Source organism: Ranitomeya imitator, chromosome 5 (genome assembly GCF_032444005.1).
Source record: "Ranitomeya imitator isolate aRanImi1 chromosome 5, aRanImi1.pri, whole genome shotgun sequence".
Lineage (NCBI taxonomy): Eukaryota > Metazoa > Chordata > Amphibia > Anura > Dendrobatidae > Ranitomeya > Ranitomeya imitator.
Window position 1 is genome coordinate 308,688,465 of NC_091286.1, and position 25,922 is coordinate 308,714,386.

At 44.8% G+C, this 25,922-nt stretch overlaps 1 protein-coding gene across 1 annotated transcript in view; it reads left to right on the forward strand.

Annotated features, from left to right (window-relative positions):
• Positions 1–25,922, forward strand: part of ASCC3 (activating signal cointegrator 1 complex subunit 3) — an 887,461-nt gene that overhangs the window by 279,784 nt on the left and 581,755 nt on the right. The window contains exon 11 of the mRNA XM_069726311.1: positions 20,340–20,516. Coding sequence (XP_069582412.1) covers positions 20,340–20,516 — 177 coding nt within the window. The remainder of the gene's footprint in view (positions 1–20,339; positions 20,517–25,922) is intronic.

The following is a 25,922-nucleotide window of genomic DNA, read 5'->3' on the forward strand; positions in this document are numbered from 1 at the left end:
CTTTGTATCCCCACCTATGCCTGGCCACTGTCATGTCTCCTCCCTATGGTCTCCTTTTAAATGCATAGTGCATATACCACTTTTTGCAATTGTTGTAAGTGTGTCATTTCTATAATAAATAAAGACTTTATATACTTTTATAATTATATGGTTTTGGACATTTTTGCTCCGTTGTTTTGTGTTATATCCTGTCTGGAGCAGTCCCGACATTTTGTCGCCTGTTGGGCATTTTGGGAGAACTAATCGGATTTGTTCTCTGTCATTATCTACCGTGGTGCTTCATGATCCATTTATTAAATCTTATACTTTGCTTCGTTGCTTTTTCCAGGATGTGATAGAAATTATGTTGTTCTTAAATTGCAAAAAAAGTCCATGAAATAATGTATTCTCATACTTGTCATTGTGTAGAATTCTTTTTTGCTGGGTATATTTGTAATAGGATACATCTGATAGTATCTGTACGTGTACAGATATCTTTTAGATTGATAGCATTCTTGCAGAGTAGAGAGCTGTACACATTGATCATCCCCATTCTGTTGTTTCAGCAGAGCAGCATGAGTTCTGATTGTTATTTTATATCTGTCAAAACAAGGCTGAATTGTAATGTCCATTTCATAACATCTTAGCGTGCCGTCAGCTGCCTATATCACATAGGCAGGAAAGATATTGGGGTCGGCAGATCACTTCTAAAGAAGGCGTCAGTACGTTTGAAGTACGGTGTTGCATTTATATCAATGAGATGTGCACAAAATAAAAAGGTGAAAAATGCCAGTGTTGTATTTCAACTAAATCAGATTCCAGACATCCAGCTGCTCTGTGTATACAAGCTGGTGTTAATATGCAACCTAAAGATATTCCCTGTACAGTATAGGGAAGTTTGTTTTGTTCGTGTTTCAAGTTGAATATTGCTTTCTATCTGGAACTACTGAATTCTTCTTTAGTCTGCAGTCACACTATCGTATGCAGTGACACTCGGCTCCAGCAGTGGTGAGCGGACGTGCAAGGATAGCGTCTTATCAGAGCACGCTCGGGTGTTATCCAAGCCACTGGGCATGCTCGTATACCATGTTCGTGTCCCTGCGGCTGCATGATTATTAGACAGACTCAACATGTGGGGATTACGTAACAAACAGGCAATTCAGATGTTATCCGAGACAATATCCGAGCACGTTCTCTCATCACTAGGCTCCAGCCCTGCTGCGAGCGTGAGCCGAGTGTCAGTGCTCTGTGATCCAATCCCCTCGCATTGGAGCACAGGTGTAGAGGAGATTCCATCTCCTCCATTGCCGGCGTCTGGGGGAATCGCACTGCACTCGGGCGACATATGAATGCAGTGCGATGTTTCACAAACACCTATAGACTAGTATGTGTGCGTGCGATCCGATTCTCACAGCCATTCGCAGCATGCTGCAGTTGTTTTCGCGTGGCCAATCAGAGAAAATAATTGTAGATATGCACTGCCCCCTAGAATAACACTGGGCCGAGTGCAATCCGATTTTTTTTTATTGTATTGTACTCATCCGACTTATTTGCTCGTGTGAGCAAACCCTTAGGGTTGTATGCATTGCAGTCACATAATACTTATACTTGGATCACTTAAGGTACCGTTACACTAAACGATTACCAATGATCACGACCAGCGATACGACCTGGCCGTGATCGTTGGTAAGTCGTTGTGTGGTCGCTGGGGAGCTGTCACACAGACAGCTCTCTCCAGCGACCAACGATCAGGGAAAAGACTTCGGCATCATTGAAACTGTCTTCAACGTTGCCGAAGTCCCCGGGTAACCAGGGTAAACATCGGGTTACTAAGTGCAGGGCCGCGCTTAGTAACCCAATATTTACCCTGGTTACCATTGTAAAAGTAAAAAAAAAAAAACAGTACATACTCACATTCCGATGTCTGTCACGTCCCCCGCCGTCAGCTTCCTGCACTGACTGTGTCAGCGCCGGCCGTAAAGCAGAGCACAGTATGTACTGTTTTTTTTTTTTTTTTTTTTTTTAACTTTTAGAATGGTAACCAGGGTAAATATTAGGTTACTAAGCGCGGCCCTGCGCTTATTAACCCGATATTTACCCTGGTTACCAGTGAACACATCACTGGATTGGCGTCACACACGCCGATCCAGCAATGACAGCGGGTGATCAGCGACACAAAAAAGGTCCTGATCATTCCCCAGCGACCAACGATCTCCCAGCAGGGGCCTGATCGTTGGTCGCTGTCACACATAACAATTTCGTTAACGATATCGTTGCTACGTCACAAAAAGCGTGACGTTGCAACAATATCGTTAACAAAATCGTTGTGTGAAGGTACCTTTACTGCTTAATCTAAATTTAACAACAATGGACCCGAGCCATGAGTCACACACGGCTCAGTAGTGAAGAGATCCATGAGTTAAAAAGCAATATTTTATTGAAACACACTTAAAACATATCACTAAAAAATAAAAAAAATCCATATAGTTTATGCTGAGATGGTCAAATATGGAAAATACTAAGAATATGACATAAAATAACTGTACAATAACTGTTATGAACAGGTAATTCAGAACCACAATGGACCTTGAAGTTCAGAGCACACAAGGTGACCTGACATTTACCAAAAACATAGGACGAGCTCTGATACGTGGAAACTCTGCTGACCGCAATCCCTAATCCTAACACACCACACTAGAGGTAGCCGTGGATTGCGCCTAACGCTCCCTATGCAACTCGGCACAGCCTGAGAAACTAACTAGCCCTGAAGATAGAAAAATAAGCCTACCTTGCCTCAGAGAAATTCCCCAAAGGAAAAGGCAGCCCCCCACATATAATGACTGTGAGTAAAGATGAAATACAAACACAGAGATGAAATAGATTTAGCAAAGGCTACGTTCACACTAGCGTTCGGCTAGTGTGCGTCGCGCTAGCGTCGGGCGACGCAGCGGCGACGCACGCGTCATGCGCCCCTATGTTTAACATGGGGGACGCATGCGTTTTTGCTTGTTGCGTTTTCCGACACGTGCGTCTTTTTTGACGCTAGCGTCGGACCAAGAAAACGCAACAAGTTGCATTTTTCTTGCGTCCGATTTTCGTCAAAAAACGACGCACGCGTCGAAAAACGCAGCGTTTTTGCGTGCGTTTGCACGCGTTTTTCGGTGCGTTGTGCGTCGCGTTGCCGACGCAGCGGCGAACAACGCTAGTGTGAACATAGCCAAAGTGAGGCCCGACTTACTGAATAGACCGAAGATAGGAAAGATAACTTTGCGGTCAACACAAAAACCTACAAACAACCACACAGAGGGGCAAAAAAAGACCCTCCGTACCGACTAACGGTACGGAGGTGCTCCCTCTGCGTCTCAGAGCTTCCAGCAAGCAAGAAAAACCAATATAGCAAGCTGGACAGAAAATATAGCAAACAAAAATAACACAAGCAGAACTTAGCTTATGCAGGATAGAGAGGCCACAGGAACGATCCAGGAGGAAGCAAGACCAATACTAGAACATTGACTGGAGGCCAGGATCAAAGCACCAGGTGGAGTTAAATAGAGCAGCACCTAACGACTTAACCTCATCACCTGAGGAAGGAAACTCAGAAGCCGCAGTACCACTCTCATCCACCAAAGGAAGCTTATAGACAGAACCAGCCGCAGTACCACTCACAACCACAGGAGGGAGCTTGGCCACAGAATTCACAACAGTACCCCCCCTTGAGGAGGGGTCACCGAACCCTCACCAGAGCCCCCAGGCCGACCAGGATGAGCCACATGAAAGGCACGAACCAGATCGGCAGCATGGACATCAGAGGCAAAGACCCAGGAATTATCTTCCTGACCATAACCTTTCCACTTAACAAGATACTGGAGTTTCCGTCTCGAAACACGAGAATCCAAAATCTTCTCCACAATATACTCCAATTCCCCTTCAACCAAAACCGGAGCAGGAGGATCAATAGATGGAGCCACAGGTGCCACGTATCTCCGCAACAATGACCTATGGGACACGGTATGGATGGAAAAAGAAGCCGGAAGAGTCAAACGAAAAGACACAGGATTAAGAACCTCAGATATCCTATATGGACCAATGAAACGAGGCTTAAATTTAGGAGAGGAAACCTTCATAGGAATATAACGAGATGACAACCAAACCAAATCCCCAGCACGAAGTCGGGGACCCACACAGCGCCTGCGGTTAGCGAAATGTTGAGCCTTCTCCTGGGACAAAGTCAAATTGTCCACTACATGAGTCCAAATCTGCTGCAACCTATCCACCACAGTATCCACACCAGGACAGTCCGAAGACTCAACCTGCCCTGAAGAGAAACGAGGGTGGAACCCAGAATTGCAGAAAAACGGCAAAACCAAAGTAGCCGAGCTGGCCCGATTATTAGGGGCGAACTCAGACAAAGGCAAATAGGACACCCAATCATCCTGATCAGCAGAAACAAAACATCTCAGATATGTTTCCAAGGTCTGATTGGTTCGTTCAGTCTGGCCATTTGTCTGAGGATGGAAAGCCGAGGAAAAAGACAAATCAATGCCCATCCTAGCACAAAAGGCTCGCCAAAACCTCGAAACAAACTGGGAACCTCTGTCAGAAACGATGTTCTCTGGAATGCCATGTAAACGAACCACATGGTGAAAAAACAATGGCACCAAATCAGAGGAGGAAGGCAATTTAGACAAGGGCACCAAATGGACCATCTTAGAGAAGCGATCACAAACCACCCAAATGACCGACATTCTTTGAGAGACGGGGAGATCCGAAATAAAATCCATAGAGATATGTGTCCAAGGCCTCTTCGGGACCGGCAAGGGCAAAAGCAACCCACTGGCACGAGAACAGCAGGGCTTAGCCCGAGCACAAATCCCACAGGACTGCACAAAAGAACGCACATCCCGCGACAGAGACGACCACCAAAAGGATCTAGCCACCAAATCTCTGGTACCAAAGATTCCAGGATGACCAGCCAACACCGAACAATGAACCTCAGAGATAACTCTACTCGTCCACCTATCAGGGACAAACCGTTTCTCCGCTGGGCAACGGTCAGGTCTATTAGCCTGAAATTTTTGCAGTACCCGCCGCAAATCAGGGGAGATGGCAGACAAAATTACCCCCTCTTTGAGAATACCCGCCGGCTCAGACAAACCCGGAGAATCGGGCACAAAACTCCTAGACAGGGCATCCGCCTTCACATTTTTAGAGCCCGGAAGGTACTAAACCACAAAGTCAAAACGGGAGAAAAACAGCGACCAACGAGCCTGTCTAGGATTCAACCGTTTGGCAGACTCGAGATAAGCCAAGTTTTTGTGATCAGTCAAGACCACCACGCGATGCTTAGCTCCTTCAAGCCAATGACGCCACTCCTCGAATGCCCACTTCATGGCTAGCAACTCTCGATTGCCAACATCATAATTTCGCTCAGCAGGCGAAAATTTTCTGGAAAAGAAGGCGCATGGTTTCATCACCGAGCAATCAGAACCTCTCTGCGACAAAACAGCCCCTGCTCCAATTTCGGAAGCATCAACCTCGACCTGGAACGGAAGCGAAACATCTGGTTGGCACAACACAGGGGCAGAAGAAAAACGACGCATCAATTCCTGAAAAGCTTCCACAGCAGCAGAAGACCAATTGACCACATCAGCACCCTTCTTGGTTAAATCAGTCAACGGTTTAGCAATGCTAGAAAAATTAGCGATGAAGCGACGATAAAAATTAGCAAAGCCCAGGAACTTCTGCAGACTCTTCAGAGATGTTGGCTGAGTCCAATCATAAATGGCCTGAACTTTAACAGGGTCCATCTCGATAGTAGAAGGAGAAAAAATGAACCCCAAAAATGAAATCTTCTGAACACCAAAGAGACACTTTGACCCCTTCACAAACAAAGAATTCGCACGCAGGACCTGGAACACCATTCTGACCTGCTTCACATGAGACTCCCAATCATCCGAGAAGACCAAAATATCATCCAAGTATATAATCAGGAATTTATCCAGGTACTCTCGTAAGATGTCATGCATAAAGGACTGAAACACTGATGGAGCATTAGAAAGTCCGAATGGCATAACCAGGTACTCAAAATGACCTTCGGGCGTATTAAATGCTGTTTTCCATTCATCGACCCGTTTGATACACACAAGATTATACGCACCACGAAGATCTATCTTGGTGAACCAACTAGCCCCCTTAGTCCGAGCAAACAAATCAGACAGCAGTGGCAAGGGGTACTGAAATTTGACCGTAATTTTATTTAGAAGGCAGTAATCAATACAAGGTCTCAGCGAACCATCCTTCTTGGCCACAAAAAAGAAACCCGCTCCCAATGGCGACGATGACGGGCGAATATGACCCTTCTCCAAAGATTCCTTCACGTAACTCCACATAGCGGCGTGCTCAGGTACAGATAAATTAAACAGTCGAGCCTTAGGAAACTTAATACCAGGAATCAAATCGATAGCACAATCACAATCCCTATGCGGAGGTAGGGCATTGGACTTGGGCTCATCGAATACATCCCGGTAATCAGACAAGAACTCTGGGACCTCAGAAGGGGTGGATGATGAGATAGACAGAAATGGAACATCACCATGTACCCCCTGACAACCCCAGCTGGACACAGACATTGATTTCCAATCGAATACTGGGTTATGGACTTGTAGCCATGGCAACCCCAACACGACCACATCATGCAGATTATGCAGCACCAGAAAGTGAATATCCTCCTGGTGAGCAGGAGCCATGCACATGGTCAGCTGGGTCCAATACTGAGGCTTATTCTTGGCCAAAGGCGTAGCATCAATTCCTCTCAATGGAATAGGACACTGCAAGGGCTCCAAGACAAACCCATAGCGCCTAGCAAACTCCAAGTCCATCAAATTCAGGGCAGCGCCTGAATCCACAAATGCCATGACAGAATAGGAAGACAAAGAGGAGATCAAAGTAACGGACAAAAGAAATTTTGACTGTACCGTACCAATGGTGGCAGACCTAGCGAACCGCTTAGTGCGCTTAGGACAATCGGAGATAGCATGAGTGGAATCACCACAGTAGAAACACAGCCCATTCTGACGTCTGTGTTCTTGCCTTTCAGCTCTGGTCAAAGTCCTATCGCACTGCATAGGCTCAGGTTTATGCTCAGATAATACCGCCAAATGGTGCACAGATTTACGCTCGCGCAAGCGTCGACCGATCTGAATGGCCAAAGACATAGACTCATTCAGACCAGCAGGCATATGAAATCCCACCATGACATCCTTAAGGGCTTCAGAGAGACCCTTTCTGAAAATAGCTGCCAGCGCACATTCATTCCATTGAGTGAGCACGGACCACTTTCTAAACTTCTGACAATAAATCTCTATCTCATCCTGACCCTGACACAGAGCCAGCAAATTTTTCTCTGCCTGATCCACTGAATTAGGTTCGTCGTACAGCAATCCGAGCGCCAGAAATAACGCATCAATATTACATAATGCAGGATCTCCTGGCGCAAGGGAAAATGCCCAGTCTTGAGGGTCGCCACGTAATAAAGAAATAATGATTTTAACTTGTTGAACTGGGTCACCAGAGGAGCGGGGTTTCAAAGCCAGAAACAGTTTACGATTATTTTTAAAATTCAAAAACTTAGCTCTATCTCCAGAAAATAACTCAGGAATAGGAATTTTAGGTTCTAACATAGGATTCTGAACCACTAAATCTTGAATGTTCTGTACTCTTATAGTGAGATTATCCATCAAAGAGGACAGACCCTGAATGTCCATGTCCACACCTGTGTCTGAACCACCCTGATGTAAAGGGGAAAAGAAAGACAGAACACAGTGCAAAGAAAAAAAAAATGGTCTCAGAACTTCTCTTTTCCCTCCATTGAGAAGCATTAGTACTTTGGGCCTCCAGTACTGTTATGAATAGGTAATTCAGAACCACAATGGACCTTGAAGTTCAGAGCACACAAGGTGACCTGACATTTACCAAAAACATAGGACGAGCTCTGAGACGTGGAAACTCTGCTGACCGCAATCCCTAATCCTAACACACCACACTAGAGGTAGCCGTGGATTGCGCCTAACGCTCCCTATGCAACTCGGCACAGCCTGAGAAACTAACTAGCCCTGAAGATAGAAAAATAAGCCTACCTTGCCTCAGAGAAATTCCCCAAAGGAAAAGGCAGCCCCCCACATATAATGACTGTGAGTAAAGATGAAATACAAACACAGAGATGAAATAGATTTAGCAAAGTGAGGCCCGACTTACTGAATAGACCGAGTATAGGAAAGATAGCTTTGCGGTCAACAGAAAAACCTACAAACAACCACACAGAGGGGCAAAAAAAGACCCTCCGTACCGACTAACGGTACGGAGGTGCTCCCTCTGCGTCTCAGAGCTTCCAGCAAGCAAGAAAAACCAATATAGCAAGCTGGACAGAAAATATAGCAAACAAAAATAACACAAGCAGAACTTAGCTTATGCAGGATAGAGAGGCCACAGGAACGATCCAGGAGGAAGCAAGACCAATACTAGAACATTGACTGGAGGCCAGGATCAAAGCACCAGGTGGAGTTAAATAGAGCAGCACCTAACGACTTAACCTCATCACCTGAGGAAGGAAACTCAGAAGCCGCAGTACCACTCTCATCCACCAAAGGAAGCTTATAGACCGAACCAGCCGCAGTACCACTCACGACCACAGGAGGGAGCTTGGCCACAGAATTCACAACAAATAACCCCCCATGCAGTGATTTTAGTGAAAATATGGAATCTACCACATGGTCTCACATAGCAACAATATAACTATATATACTATGTATACTGAGTGCAGTGAACAAGTATCGACCAAGACATAAACCTTCCACAGTCTTCTATAGTCTGGGGCTCCATGTAAGATCTCGCCTCGTGGGGTAAGGATGATTCTGAGAAAGGTCAGGAATCAGCCAGAATTACACATAAGAACCTTGTCAATGACCTGAAGAGAGCTGGGACCACAGTCTTAGACATCATAGTTAGTATCACACTACGCATGCCGTTATGTATTAAAATCCTGCATGTAATCAAGGTCCACCTGCTCACACCAGCACATGTTCAGGCCCATTTGAAGTTTGCCAGTGACCATCTGGGTGATTCAGAGAATGCAATGGAGAAGGTCATGTGGTGAAATGAGATCAAAATAGAACTTTTTGGTATCAACTCCACTCGCCGTGTTTGGAGGAAGAAGAATGAGTACAAGCCCAGGAACACCATCACAAGCATAGTGAGGGAACATCATACTTTGGGGTGCTTTTCTGCAAAGGGGACAGGACACTGCACCGTATTGAAGGAAATATGGATGGGTCATGCATCTCGGATTTTGACCAACAACCTCCTAACCTCATTGAGAGCATAGAAGATGGGTCATGGCTGAGTCTTCCAGCATGACAATGACCTGAAACCCACAGTGCAACTAAGGAGTGCCTCTGTAAGAAGCATTTTAACCCCTTTCTGACCTCGGACGGGATAGTACGTCCGAGGTCAGATCCCCTGCTTTGATGCAGGGCTCCGCGGTGAGCCCGCATCAAAGCCGGGACATGTCAGCTGTTTTGAACAGCTGACATGTGCCCGTAATAGGCGCGGGCAGAATCGCGATCTGCCCGCACCTATTAACTAGTTAAATGCCGCTGTCAAACGCAGACAGCGGCATTTAACTACCGCTTCCGGCCAGGCGGCCGGAAATGACGTCATCGCCAACCCCCGTCACATGATCGGGGGTCAGCGATGCGTCAGGATGGTAACCATAGAGGTCCTAGAGACCTATATGGTTACTGATGACCGGTGGCTGTGAGCGCCACCCTGTGGTCGGCGCTCACAGCACACCTGATTTTCAGCTACATAGCAGCGATCAGCAGATCGCTGCTATGTAGCAGAGCCGATCGTGCTATGCATGCTTCTAGCCTCCCATGGAGGCTATTGAAGCATGGCAAAAGTAAAAAAAAAAAGTTAAAAAAAATGTGAAAAAAAAAAAATATATAAAAGTTTAAATCACCCCCCTTTCGCCCCAATCAAAATAAATCCATAAAAAAAAAATCAAATCTACACATATTTGGTATCGCCGCGCTCAGAATCGCCCGATCTATCAATTAAAAAAAAGCATTAACCTGATCGCTAAACGGCGTAGCGGGAAAAAATTCGAAACGCCAGAATTACGTTTTTTAGGTCGCCGCGACATTGCATTAAAATGCAATAACGGGCGATCAAAAGAACGTATCTGCAACAAAATGTTATCATTAAAAACGCCAGCTCGGCAAGCAAAAAATAAGCCCTCAACCGACCCCAGATCACAAAAAATGGAGACGCTACGAGTATCAGGAAATGGCGCAATTTTTTTTTTTTTTTTTTAGCAAAGTTTGGAATTTTTTTTCACCACTTAGATAAAAAATAACCTGGTCATGTTAGGTGTCTATGAACTCGTACTGACCTGGAGAATCATAATGACTGGTCAGTTTTAGCATTTAGTGAACCTAGCAAAAAAGCCAAACAAAAAAAACAAGTGTGGGATTGCACTTTTTTTGCAATTTCACCGCACTTGGAATTTTTTTCCCGTTTTCTAGTACACGAAATGCTAAAACCAATGATGTCGTTCAAAAGTACAACTCGTCCCGCACGTCCTGGCACTCACATGGCCAAATTGACGGAAAAATAAAAAAGTTATGGCTCTGGGAAGTTGGGGAGTGAAAAACAAACACGGAAAAACAAAAAATCCCAAGGTCATGAAGGGGTTAATGTCCTGGAATGGCCTAGCTAGTCTCCAGACCTGAGCACATTAGAAAATCTTTGGAGGGGGCTGAAACTCAATGTTATCCAGAGACAGCCCCAAAACCTGAATGATCTGGAGAAGATCTGTATGAGGAGTGGCCAAAATCTCTGCTGCAGTGTGTGCAAACTTGGTCGAGAACTACAGGAAACGTCTGACCTCTGTAACTGCAAACAATGGTTTCTGTACCAAATATTTAGTTCTGTTTTTCTGTTGTATCAAATACTTATTTCAAGCAATAAAAATATGTAAAAATCATACAATGTGATTTACTGGGTTTTATTTTTCAATTCTGTCTCACAGTTGAAACATACCTACGATAAATATTACAGACCTCTCCATTCTTTGTAGATGGGAAAACTTGCAAAATCGGCAGTGTATCAAATACTTATTTTCCCCACCGTACACGCCCAGCAGAGACAGGCAAGCATTTGTATAAGGGCATTAGACTTTGATGTTTTGTTTACCCCAAAGCCACATTCGATAATGAAAAAATGAGTCAAGAATCCTAATCATGATCTTTACCATGACATTTGCTAATATTTTGCTATGTATACATTTTTTTTGTAGGAAATTCTCATAAGAAAAATAAAAAATCACCATGTTGTGTAATTGGCCAAATTGCTGTCAACAGTTGCTGCTGTGCTTGACATTTTCTGTAGTAATAGAGACTGTACTTCACATGCAACTATTTCTTAATTTTGGAAAATTGACTCTTGAAAAGCTGCTCTGTAATTAACGCTAAAGTGTATAGGTTTAATTTGTTGTGATGATACCTAAAAAGGCTCTTTTGGTTTTCTTTGCAAAATGTTATTTGCATCTTTTCTTTAAAAGAGACAATAAAGCTTCGATAAAACTGTCCGATCCCTATCTCCCCAGACTTCATCTGTTCTGATGCACCCCATTCACATGGTCTGCAGGTTCTGGTGTGGGTGGCCGACTTCTGTTTAATGTGAATGGGGCTTTGTCTTTCTCCTTTTCTGTTTCCAATCATAAAAAGTAAAAGCTTTACCAAAACTGCAAAATGGGAGAATGACAATTCCAGGGTTTTTTTTTGTTTGTTTTTTTGTTTTACAAAGGGATATTGTGAGATATGCCTTCTAAATACAAACAATTTTTTTTATATTTTACTGCTTTCAAAATTTGTAGCAAAATATTTACACAGTTCCTTTCTTTAGTTCATAGCTAGTTGTCTTGGCAACTGACTAGACAAGAGTACATGTACAGTGCTTACTAGCTCTTTTCTACTGAGCTTGTAAGCGCTGTGATGAAGCTGGTCCGGAGTTAAGCATAGTGTTACTTCCAAATCGTGACCAACTTCAGCGCAGTGCAATTAATACAAGAAGTATTAAAGGGACTCTGTCACCTCCTCCAGCCGTTATAAACTAAAAGAGCCACCTTGTGCAGCAGTAATGCTGCATTCTGACAAGGTGGCTCTTTCAGTTATTGGTGCAGTCAAAGCAGAAATAAAGCGTTTTATAATTTCGCAAAAATACCTGTCTTTAGTCGTGGAGGCAGGCCTTCCCCCCCTGCTGCACATTCCACACTGCTGTCACTCAAGGCTTCTTTGGCGCCGGGCGCCGCCCCCTCCGTGCTGTTTTCAAATCAAATCCGGCGCCTGTGCTGTTTTGTTCTGCCTGGGGCAGGCGCAGTGAGCGCCGCCCGTCTGACTTCAGATGCAGTCTCGCAGACTGCGCCTGTGCGGCCACCCAGCTTGTGAATCCCAGCCCCGCACTGTGAATAATGCATAACACACTGCGGGGCTGGGATTCACAAGCTGGGTGGCCGCACAGGCGCAGTCTGCGAGACTGCATCTGAGGTCAGACGGGCAGCGCTCACTGCGCCTGCCCCAGCCAGTACTAAACAGCGCAGGCGCCGGATTTGATTTGAAAACAGCACGGAGGGGGTGGCACCCGGCGCCGAAGAAGCCTTGAGTGACGGCAGTGTGACGTGTGCAGCAGGGGGGAAGGCCTGCCTCCAGGACTGAAGACAGGTATTTTTGCAAAATTATGAAACGCTTTATTTCTGCTTTGACTGCACCAATAACTGAAAGAGCCACCTTGTCAGAATGCAGCATTACTGCTGCACAAGGTGGCTCTTTTAGTTTCTAACGGCTGGAGGAGGTGACAGTGGCCCTTTAATATCTTAAGAATGACTGAAAATTTTCTTAAAGAGAGGGTGCCGTGATTTTAGTTTTTGTATTAATAATTATTGATTATATAATCAATTATTTTTAATACAAAAGTAAATGTACTACTTTCATACTTTTTTTATTTATTCATTTTTACTTTTACCACTGGAGGCCGCCATTTTCATTAGTGGGTGTGTGTGTCTGGGAACGACACTTGCACTCCTCACTTGCGGCAGCCATGGGCATAGGAGCCAACGGTCGGACCCGACCGAACGCATCTCTTTCATTGATGCCGCTTCTCCTGCCTCTCAGCTGTGACTTGGGCACGCCCACTGAGCTGCAACGTCATATCAGTGAGAGGAGATCGCGGCCATTTTGTTTTTTTATTTTCCTCTGTCATCGCACACACAGCTCAGTGTGTGCGATCATAGCAGGAGCTGCCAGGGAGAAGCTGCTGCTGGGAAGAGAGGTTCGGGGTGAGTATCTGCAGCCAGGAGCTGTGATTGCAGCCTGTACTTAGTATTACAGTACAGGCTGCAATCACTGCTCACTGCCGACCTGTTCAGAGCAGGGCAGGGAGATCGTCACACTGCTCTGCCCTGAACAGGATTCAACACTTCCTGGGAGAGGACTGAAGGTAAGTACAGAGTTTTTATTTTCTTATGCATCTACCACTGCTACCTGCCCCTATATACCACTGCTACCTGCCCCTATATACCACTGCTACCTGCCCCTATATACCACTGCTACCTGCCCCTATATACCACTGCTACCAGCCGCTATATACCACTGCTACCTGCCCCTAAATACCACTGCTACCTGCCCCTATATACCACTGCTACCTGCCCCTATATACCACTGCTACCAGCCCCTATATACCACTGGTACCTGCCCCTATATACCACTGCTACCTGCCCCTATATACCACTGCTACCTGCCCCTATATACCACTGCTGCCTGCTCCTATATACTACTGCTACCTGCTCCTATATACCACTGCTACCTGCCCCTATATACCACTGCTACCTGCCCCTATATACCACTGCTACCTGCCCCTATATACCACTGGTACCTGCCCCTATATACCACTGCTACCTGCCCCTATATACCACTGCTACCTGCCCCTATATACCACTGCTGCCTGCTCCTATATACTACTGCTACCTGCTCCTATATACCACTGCTACCTGCCCCTATATACCACTGCTACCTGCCCCTATATACCACTGCTACCTGCCCTTATATACCACTGCTACCTGCCCCTATATACCACTGCTACCTGCCCCTATATACCACTGCTACCTGCCCCTATATACCACTGCTACCTGCCCCTATATACCACTGCTACCTGCCCCTATATACCACTGCTACCTGCCCCTGTATACCACTGCTAACTGCCCCTGTATACCACTGCTAACTGCCCCTGTATACCACTGCTAACTGCCCCTATACTATATGCCACTGCTACCTGCCCCTATATACCACTGCTACCTGCCCCTATATACCACTGCTACCTGCCCCTATATACCACTGCTACCTGCCCCTATATACCACTGCTACCTGCCCCTATATACCACTGCTGCCTGCCTCTATATACCATCTACACTGCTGCCTGCCTCTATATACCATCTACCACTGCTACCTCTGTCCTATGTAGCTAATCTAGTCCTGTGTAGCTAATCCTCTCCTGTGTACAGTATCACACAAGATAAGATTAGATACACGGCGCAGCACAGTATCACACAGGACAGGATTAGATACACGGCTCAGCAGTCAGTATCTAATCCTCTCCTATGCACTCCTCTCCCCCTTGCGTGTCTTTCCCCATTGTGGTTTATTATTTTTGTTGTGGGAGATGAGGGAGTCGAGGATTATGCGTTCAGTATGGTTTAAAAAAGATTAATAAAGGACTTTATTCTGGCCGAGTATTTACAATACATGTGAGATCTATATGGCGGCATTATGTGAGAAGCATATGATGGTATGTGAGAACACTGGCGGTATTATGTGTGATCTATATGGCGGTATGTGAGAACACTGGCGGTATTATGTGTGATCTATATGGCGGTATGTGAGAACACTGACGGTATTATGTGTGATCTATATGGTGGTATTATGTGAGAACTGTATGACAGTATTGTGTGATCTATTTGATAGTATTGTGTGTGATCTATATGGAGGTATTATGTGAGAACACTATGGCAGTATTATCTTCAGAAAGCGGACCCATTCTATGGTGGTTCTGGCTGAGCACCTGCACGCGGGTCTGGGGTAATAGAGGGGACAGCATGACCTCCAGTTAGGTGTAGTCAGGGGAAGGCTGGTGAGGTAGCTGAGAGGGGTCTCATTTTTATCGTTACTATATGGCTGCATTTCCTTCCCAGCGTCACCCCAGACTGCGCCTGTCGCCTCGCTTTCACATATTGCCAGGACAGGATGGGGAAGACAGGATCTGAGGAGGGGAATGGGGTCTGTATGCAAAGTCTGGATCAGAACAGGCCATCAATCCGCAGAAATGTTTCCTGGATTTTTGTGGAGCAGACAAGCAGATGGTCCATCCATGAGTATAAAAGACAGCGCTCTATGTACAATCCCTGGCTGCTCCGCACACCGAACAGGGGGCCACCATAGACCAGCACACTGCTCTCCTGAAATACTCTGTGCTGCTGTCACCCTGCTCCCTCCACCACATATCTCCCAGAATCCTTGCTGCCCGCCATCCTCTGAGACTGTCTACTTGTCAGTATAAGGCTGCCTTCACACTATGAGTATTTGGTCAGTATTTTACCTCAGTATTTGTAAGCCAAAACCAGGAGTGAGTGATATATACAGAAGTGGTGCATATGTTTCTATTATACTTTTCCGCTAATTGTTCCACTCCTGGTTTTGGCTTACAAATACTGAGGTAAAATACTGACCATACTCTGCAGTCACCAACAAAATGGCTGCTCATTTGGTTCCTGAATATCATCCTCTCTAATCCCTTAGCAAACACCCAGAAGGAGAGGAGAGGAGACATCACACACGTCAGCAGACTCCGCCCAGAATTACTGCAGTGCTGTAATGTGAGCTATTTGTACACTAGGTTTTTCTGAAATTTCAGCAGCTGCTCCCCCTAGTGTTTAAAAGTGGAAATTCCAAAACTTTTCAAATTATTTTTCATATTTTACTAAATTATAAACAAATGATAATATTTTTTAAGAAAATGTAATCATTAATTCTTTACATTTTTACAATTTCTGAAAAAAAACATTTTTTTTGATGGCACCTTCCCTTTAAGCCGCAAAATGTTAAGTGCTTCTTTAAAAAAAAAAAAAAACCCATCATCTGACAATTTCCATATTTGAAGATGGCAATAACCCTTTAAAGAAAACCTGTCAAAAGTGTCCAATTTTTGCTCTTGTTTTATTCCTGCCGCTTCCCTGAATTTTCTACCTTGTTATGGTCTTTACCCATTGTTGCTGCTGACACAGGACCCGGTCCCAGAGAATCCTTTGAGACGTGCCTCCTTGGTGAAGACCATACAAATTAACACTAAATAAAAATGTCTATCTTTTGTACTGTATGACAGATTTTAATGCTTTTAGTCTCCAGAAAACTCTGTTTAGTTCATTCACATTACAGTTCTTGAATTAAGTTGACATAGCTCAGATCACAGTTGATCGTTATATTGCCTGAAAACTGGAGCCTAAACAGCTTCCACAATAGAAGCAGAAAAATAATTGCTTCTACAGGAGGAGGAGAATAATAGCTTCCCAATAGAAGAGGAGACTAATAGTTTCCACAACAGAAGAATAACAGCTTCTATAGTAGGAGACTAATAGCTTCTGATTGGCGGTGAAACCATCCCCGCCAGTCAGAGAGCCGCAGTTCCCACGCTGTCAAAAGACAGCATGAAGGCTCAGCTGTGATCAGAGGTATACATTTTACCTCAGTCATTGATGTCAGCTGATAGGACTACAGCTCCCATCATCCAACACCTTCTGCTGCTAAGAACAGTGAGAGCTGGGGCAGCTGATAGGAGTATTCAACAGCCTCTCCTGTGCTGGAAATAAATTAAAAAAAACCCTGCGTGGGTTCCTACCTATTTTTGATAACAAGCCAGGCAAAACTCACAGCTGGGAGCTGCAACCCTCAGCTGTCAGGTTCAGCAAGGCTGGCTATCAGAAATATAGGGGTCCCCCAAATTTTTTAATTTTTAAATAATCTAAAAAAAAATTTAAAAAAATAGGCGTTGAGTCCACCCCCATTTTTGACAACCAGCTTTGCTAAAGTAGACAACTGGGGGCCTGGTATTCTCAGGCTGGTAAGGGACCATGGATATTGGGCCCCTCCTAGCCTAAAAATATCAGACGGCAGTTGCCCAGAAAAGGCACATCTATTAGATGCGCCAATTCTGGTGCTTTGCCCGCTTCTTCCCACTTGTCCTGTAGCGGTGGCAAGTGGAGTGATAGTTGGGGTTGTTGATGTCTCCTATGTATTGCCTGGTGACATCAAGTCCCGAGGTTAGTAATGGAGAGGCGTCAATAAGACACCCCCATTACTAAACCCATAGTCACATTGTAAGAAAACACAGACACCCAGAATAAAGTCCTTTAATTGAAAAAATGACACCAACTCATATAATAATCTCAATTAAACTATACTTACGACCTCGCCCATTCCACCGAAAAAAGTGCGCCTTATAGCCCGAAAAATACGGTACTTGTGCATATTCACAACTGTCTTATGTAGTGTGAATGACGGAAAACTGCACTTTTCATATCCATATCCAAAGAAAGACTCACCAGTACTGTGGTTACATAGTCCCATAACTGTATGGGTAAATCCCACAATGAATCCACCTATGTTTTTTTATGTTGGCTGGCTTTCTTAGATAATGATGGTGCTAAGCTCAAAAGATAGTCCAAGTTTATTCCACTAAAGATGGAAAATTCAGTGTCTCTCATCATTCTTCTCATACCTTTATTCAATGTAGCATAAGGTAAAATGGGAGGACCTCGCCAACGCTGTTTTGCCTGCACTCACTCTTTGTGAAGGCCTTGAGAAAGTGTGCGTGCCTGCTAAATGGCGTCGGTCACATGGGAGCACCGGTCTTCTTGTTTTACCTAATGTACTTCTGCTGCATTGAATAAAGATTTATTATGAGTACCCTATTTTTTGTGGAATTTGCACTTTTTACTTCAGCATGTGGGTCCAAAAGAAAGCACACCCATAACATAATTGTATCTATGTCAGGCTGGATACACGTCACCATAACCATGCTGAAATTCTTCTTCTATGGTAAATTCCCTTTGATTAGCCTTTTGTTTATGGAAAAGAAGTCACAACAGGTTACAAACTACCATCAACATGCCGCAGACTTTTTCCACTATTATTCTGCCCCTTTTGTAAGTCCACTGGAAAATCTGCATGTAACACATGCTGGTTTTACTGCACTTTTTTGTGGCAAAATTTGCAGCAGATTTTTTTTGGCACCTGTGCATTTTATTTACCCTAATTAATGACATGTATTACTAACTTTATATACACTGCTCAAAAAAATAAAGGGAACACTCAAATCCCACATCCTAGATATCACTGAATGAAATATTCCAGTTGTAAATCTTTATTCATTACATAGTGGAATGTGTTGAGAACAATAAAACCTAAAAATTATCAACGTAAATCACAACTAATATCCCACAGAGTTCTGGAGTTGGAATGATGCTCAAAATCAAAATGGAAAATGAAGTTACAGGCTGATCCAACTTCAGTGGAAATGCCTCAAGACAAGGAAATGATGCTCAGTAGTGTGTGTGGCCTCCACTTGCCTGTATGACCTCCCTACAATGCCTGGGCATGCTCCTGATGAGGCGGTGGATGATCTCCTGAGGGATCTCCCAGACCTGGACTAAAGCATCCGCCAACTCCTGGACAGTCTGTGGTGTTGGTGTGGTGGTGTTGGTGGATGGTGCGAGACATGATGTCCCAGATGTGTTCAATCGGATTCAGGTCTGGGGAACAGGCGGGCCAGTCCATAGCTTCAACACCTTCATCTTGCTGGAACTGCTGACACACTTCAGCCACATGAGGTCTGGCATTGTCCTGCTTTAAGAGGAGCCCAGGGCCAACCGCACCAGCATATGGTCTCACAAAGGGGTCTGAGTATCTCATCGCGGTACATAATGGCAGTCAGGCTACCTCTGGTGAGCACATAGAGGGTTGGGCGGCCCTCCAAAGAAATGCCACCCCACACTATTACTGACAAACTGCCAAACCGGTCATACTGAAGGATGTTGCAAGCAGCAGATCGCTCTCCACTTAATCTCCAGACTCTGTCACATCTGTCACATGTGCTCAGTGGTGAACCTGCTTTCATATGTGAAGAGCACAAGGCGCCAGTGGCAAATTTGCCAATCCTGGTGTTCTGTGGCAAATGCCAAGCGTCCTGCACGGTCTTGTACTGTGAGCACAACCCCATCTGTGGATGTCAGGCACTCAGATCATCCTCATGTAGTCCGTTTCTAACCGTTTGTGCAAACACATGCACATTTGTGGCCTGCTGGAGGTCATTTTGCAGGGCTCTGGCAGTTCTCCTCCTGTTCCTCCTTGCACAAAGGCTGAGGTAGCGGTCCTGCTGCTGGATTGTTGGCCTCCTACGGCCCTCTCCACTTCTCCTGGTGTACTGGCCTGTCTCCACGTAGCTCCTCCTGCCTCTGGACACTACGCTGACAGACACAGCAAACCTTCTTGCCACAGCTCGCATTGATGTGCCATCCTGAATGAGCTGCACTTACCTGAGCCACTTGTGTGGGTTATAGAGTCCGTCCATGCTACCACGAGTGTGAAAGTACCATCAACATTCAAAAGTGACCAAAACCTCAGCCAGAAAGTATTGGTACTGAGATGTGGTCTGTGGTCTTCACCTGCAGAACCACTCCTTTATTGAGTGTGTCTTGATAATTGCCAATAATTTCCATCTGTTGTCTATTCCAATTGCACAACAGCATGTGAAATTGATTGTCAAACAGTGTTGCTTCCTGAGTGGACAGTTTGATTTCACAGAAGTTTGATTTACTTGGAGTTATATTCTGTTATTTAAGTGTTCCCTTTATTTTTTGAGCAGTGTATATGTGTGTGTAAAAAAAATAATAGTTTTTACTTTTTCACTTTCCATAAACATCATTTGGCTGGGTGGCCAATATTTATACTTTTTTTTTTTTTTACTGTGGTCACGAAGAAATGCTCATGTATAATACATGTAACTTTTTCTTTACTTGTCGCTTACTATTTTTTTTTCATGAAATTATAATTGGAAGCAAAAAGTCTTGGGAGTTCGCAGATCACTCGGCTCATAAAGAACATTGAGAAAAGAAGCCTAGTATTTTCAGAAATGCAGTTAAATTAGTTGTAAATGTCTTTCTTACATACCTATATTAACCTATTCTGTTGTTTTTGTTTAAGGTGGAATCAACACAAAGTATGATAAGGATCTTGGGTCTTTCAGCTACTTTACCCAACTACTTGGACGTTGCTACTTTTCTTCATGTCAATCCTTATATTGGCCTTTTCTACTTTGATGGGCGATTCCGACCTGTTCCTCTTGGGCAGACATTCATTGGAATAAAGTCAACCAACAAGGCAAGTTTAAATGGTGCAATTAATTGGAAATATGCTATCAAAGTTTGGAAATGCATACTTTTTTCTATGAAAACACTGTCACATCTGTAATAACAGCGTTGGAGCAAAACGTATAGAATTTGATTTGATTTGAATCTGCATGTCTTATATTGGAAAATTCACATATGCAGTGCCCAAGTGTTAAAGTGAATCTAACACCAGTTTTTTGTTACTAATCTGATAGTAGCATAAAGTACGGGCAGAGACCTTTATTGTAGAGAGGTGTCAAGTATTGGGCTGCTTGTTGCAGTTTTGTTTTAAATCACAGTTTTGTAAGCATAAGATCATCACTAGAGGACTGGTAAACCTGCTGCCATGTAGTCCTCCGTATTCACAAGCTCTGTATAATCCTTCCCTCAACACATCTTTCTGCCTTTGCACAGTGTACACAGCAAGCTGCCAATCAGTGGTGTGGATGGTGCTATGCAGTGCTCAGTGTGCAGAAAATTTACCAAAACTACAGCAAGCAACCCAGTAAGTGATACAGCACTGAAGTGAGGGTTGTTGTCCGTAGATAATGCTGCTCCAAGACAGGGTAGCAAACACCGGTGAAAGACTCCCTTTAATGGCAGATAGCCATTAGATTAGGCCATGCACAACTCAGAAATAAAGACAGTGTAGAATTCTGTTAGATATAGTTCATGTTTGGAGATAATTGCAACATACCGAAGCAATGTAATTTTAACAAGTCATTTATATTGTTCAGCTAAAGAAACGGTATACAATCATTTTTTCACACTTTCACTGATTTAATGATTTTAATGCAAATTGTATGCAAATATATAAAAATGACTTAAAAATGAAGACATCATATTCAGAAGTTTATTGAACCAAAGGAAACACAAGATCCTAAGCTATGATTGATAAAGAGTGAAAGTGAACAATATTTATTAGGGCTGTATGTTAAAGAGTAGTTAGTTTTTGAGTATTTTTTTAATAGGTTGTAGGCCTTATAATTCTGTGCAAATTATTGGGATTGGAACCCTAAGACCCTTAGCAATCACCTCGGACACTTGTGCGTCTTCAGGGCCTGGACCCCACCGATCTGCCCAGAATCCTAGATCCTGTAATATAGTCACACTTTAACACTATATATATTAATAATAATAATAATAATTTTATTTATATAGCGCCAACATATTCCGCAGTGCTTTACAACTTATAGAGGGGACTTGTACAAACAATAGACATTACAGCATAACAGAAATCACAGTTCAAAACAGATACCAGGAGGAATGAGGGCCCTGCACGCAAGATTACAAACTATGAGGAAAAGGGGAGACACGAGAGATGGATGGTAACAATTGCTTTAGTTATTTGGACCAGCCATAGTGTAAGTCTCAGGTGTTCATGTAAAGCTGCATGAACCAGTTAACTGCCTAAGTATGTAGCAGTACAGACACAAAGGGCTATTAACTGCATAAAGTGAATGAGAACATGTTGCGAGGAACCTGATTATGGTTTAAGTTTTTTTGTTTTGTTTTTTTTTAATGGGCCACACAGGGATAGTTAGGTTAATGCATTGAGGCGGTAGGCCAGTCTGAACAAATGAGTTTTTAGGGCACGCTTAAAACTGTGGGGATTGGGGATTAATCGTATTAACCTAGGTAGTGCATTCCAAAGAATCGGCGCAGCACGTGTAAAGTCTTGGAGACGGGAGTGGGAGGTTCTGATTATTGAGGATGCTAACCTGAGGTCATTAGCGGAGCGGAGGGCACGGGTAGGGTGGTAGACTGAGACCAGAGAGGAGATGTAGGGTGGTGCTGAGCCATAGAGAGCTTTGTGGATGAGGGTAATAGTTTTGTACTGGATTCTGGAGTGGATGGGTAGCCAGTGTAATGACTGGCACAAAGTAGAGTCATCGGTGTAACTGTTGGTGAGGAATATGATCCTGGCAGCAGCATTCAGGACAGATTGGAGCGGGGAGAGTTTGGTAGGAGGGAGGCCGATTAGTAGACAGTTACAATAGTCCAGACGAGAATGAATAAGTGAAACAGTAAGAGTTTTTGCAGAGTCGAAAGTAAGAAAAGGGCGAATTCTAGAAATGTTTTTGAGATGCAGATAAGAATAGCGAGCCAGTGATCGGTTGTGGGGGGTGAATGAAAGCTCGGAATCAAGTATGACCCCAAGGCAGCGGGCATGTTGCTTTGGAGTAATGGTGGAACCGCACACGGAGATGGCAATGTCAGGAAAAGGTAGGTTAGTAGAGGGAGAAAACATGAGGAGTTCAGTTTTTGACAGGTTCAGTTTCAGATAGAGGGAGGACATGATGTTAGAGACAGCGGTAAGACAATCACTGGTGTTTTCTAAAAAGGCAGGCGTGATATCAGGAGAAGAAGTGTATAATTGGGTGTCGTCAGCATAGAGATGGTACTGGACACCAAATCTACTGATTGTTTGTCCAATAGGGGCGGTATACAAAGAGAAGAGGAGGGGGCCTAGGACTGATCCTTGAGGAACCCCAACAGTAAGGGGAATGTGAGAGGAGGAGGAACTAGCAAAAGATACAGTGAAGGATTGGTCAGAGAGATAGGAGGAGAACCAGGAGAGAACGGTGTCCTTGAGGCCGATGGAGCGGAGCATACTGAGGAGGAGCTGATGATCCACTGTGTTGAATGCTGCGGAGAGATCCAAGAGAATTAGCATTGAGTAGTGACCATTAGATTTCGCTGTTAGTGGGTCATTAGAGACTTTAGTGAGGGCAGTTTCAGTAGAGTGTAAAGAGCGGAAACCAGATTGAAGAGGGTCGAGAAGAGAGTTATCTGAGAGATAGCGGGTAAGATGGGAGTGGACCAGGCATTCGACGAGTTTAGAGATGGAGGGAAGATTAGAGACAGGTCTATAATTAGCGGCACAGTTCTGATCGAGGGATGTTTTTTTAAGTAATGGATGTATGATGGGATGCTAAAATGAGGAGGGAAAGATACCGGAAGAGGAAGAAAGGTTGAATATTTTTGTTAGGTGAGAGTTGACAGCCGGGGAAAGGGACTGGAGGAGATGTGATGGAATGGGATCACTGGTGCAAAAGTGGTTGGGCGAGAAGATGCAAGGAGCCTGATTTCTTCTTCTTCTGTAACTGGTTCAAAGTCAGAGAGTGAACTAGATGCAGTGGGGGAGGGAGGACAGTGCAAGGTATGAAGGGATTGGGACATGATTTCCTGTTGAATATGATCAATTTTTTCTTTGAAGTAATTGGCCAGATCGCCTGCTGCAGCTTTGTGTGATCTGCATTACCCTCAGTAGAGAAAGCCAGAGCTGCTTCCTGGGGGGTGGTGGTGGGGAAAAATACAGTGGAAGGGTCTTTGTAGGTTATTATCGTTACTGGTTTTGAAAACCAAATAAAAACTATATGATAATTAGGAAAGCTACAAATTATAAAGGGAATCTGTCAGTAGGATTAACCCCCTCTAAGCCATCTATATGGACATGTTGATATGTGTAATCCATTGTTTTATTCCAGAAAAATCCATTTCTCATAATATGTAAATTATTTGTTATCTGGAGGTAACACTCTACACACCAGAGGGATATTAATCATTTGTCAGTTTTAACTTAAAGGGAACTTGTCACTTGAATCATGCTCAAATCTCGGGCAAAATTAATCAGAGTCTGGCTACATGATTGCTGTATTTGTGCAGCCGGGCTCTGGTCCATGCTGCTTGCGGTTTGGGACGCATGACTCAGGTGACTGGTTCCCTTTAACAAAGGGGTTGCCTGAGACTAAGACATTACTGACTTAGCCTTAGGATAGACCATCAATATTAGATTGGTTTTACCACCGTTTAGCTGGTCTCAGGTCCTGTGACTGTTGTGCAGCAGAGCTGTGCTGTTGTGCAACAGAGCTGTGCTGTTCTGCGGCAGAGCCATGCTGTTCTGCTGTAGAGCTGTGCTGTTCTGCTGCAGAGCTGTGCTGTTCTGCTGCAGTGTCATGCTGTCCTGCTGCAAAGCTGGGCTATTCTGCTGCAGAGCTGTGCTGTTGTGCAGCAGAGCTGTGCTATTCTGCAGAGCTATGCTGTTGTGCGGCAGAGGTGTTTTGTTCTGTTGCAGAGCTGTGCTGTTGTGCGACAGAACTGTGTTGTTCTGCTGTAGAGCTGTGCTGTTCTGCTGTAGAGTTGTGCTGTTCTGCAGAGCCGTGCTGTTCTGCTGCAAAGCTGTGCTATTCTGCAGCAGAGCTGTGCTGTTGTGCGGCAGAGCTGGGCTATTCTGCTGCAAAGCTGTGCTATTTTGCTGCAGAGCTGTTCTGTTCTGTTGCAGAGCTGTGCTGTTCTGCGGCAGAGCTGTGCTGTTCTGCGGCAGAGCTGTGCTGTTCTGCGGCAGAGCTGTGCTGTTCTGCGGCAGAGCTGTACTGTTCTGCGGCAGAGCTGTGCTGTTCTGCTGCAGAGCCTTGCTCTTCTGCTGCAGAGCTGTTCTGTTGTGCGGCAGAGCTGTGCTGTTGTGCAACAGCGGTGTTCCCCTGCTGTAGAGCTGTGCTGTTCTGTTGCAGAGCTGTGGTGTTGTGCGACAGAGCTGTGTTGTCCTGCTGCAGAGCTGTGCTGTTCTGTTGCAGAGCTGTGCTGTTCTGCTGCAGAGCTGTGCTGTTCTGCTGCAGTGCCGTGCTGTTCCCACTTAATGCAATGTTAGACCGGGTTCACATTTGCGTTGGGCAGAGATGTGCTATTCTGCGGCAGATCTGTGCTGTTCTGCTGCAGAGCTGTGCTGTTCTGCTGCAGAGCTGTGCTGTTGTGCTGCAGAGCTGTGCTGTTGTGCTGTAGAGCTGTGCTGTTCTGCTGCAGAGCTGTGCTGTTCTGCTGCAGAGCTGTGCTATTCTGCTGCTGCAGAGCTGTGCTGTTCTGCTGCAGAGCTGTGCTGTTCTGCTGCAGAGCTGTGCTGTTCTGCTGCAGAGCTGTGCTGTTCTGCTGCAGAGCTGTGCTGTTCTGCTGCAGAGCTGTGCTGTTCTGCTGCAGAGCTGTGCTGTTCTGCTGCAGAGCTGTGCTGTTCTGCTGCAGAGCTGTGCTGTTCTGCTGCAGAGCTGTGCTGTTCTGCTGCAGAGCTGTGCTGTTCTGCTTCAGAGCTGTGCTGTTCTGCTGCAGAGCTGTGCTGTTCTGCTGCAGAGCTGTGCTGTTCTGCTGCAGAGCTGTGCTGTTCTGTTGCAGAGCTGTGCTGTTCTGTTGCAGAGCTGTGCTGTTCTGTTGCAGAGCTGTGCTGTTCTGTTGCAGAGCTGTGCTGTTCTGTTGCAGAGCTGTGCTGTTCTGTTGCAGAGCTGTGCTGTTCTGTTGCAGAGCTGTGCTGTTCTGTTGCAGAGCTGTGCTGTTCTGTTGCAGAGCTGTGCTGTTCTGTTGCAGAGCTGTGCTGTTCTGTTGCAGAGCTGTGCTGTTCTGTTGCAGAGCT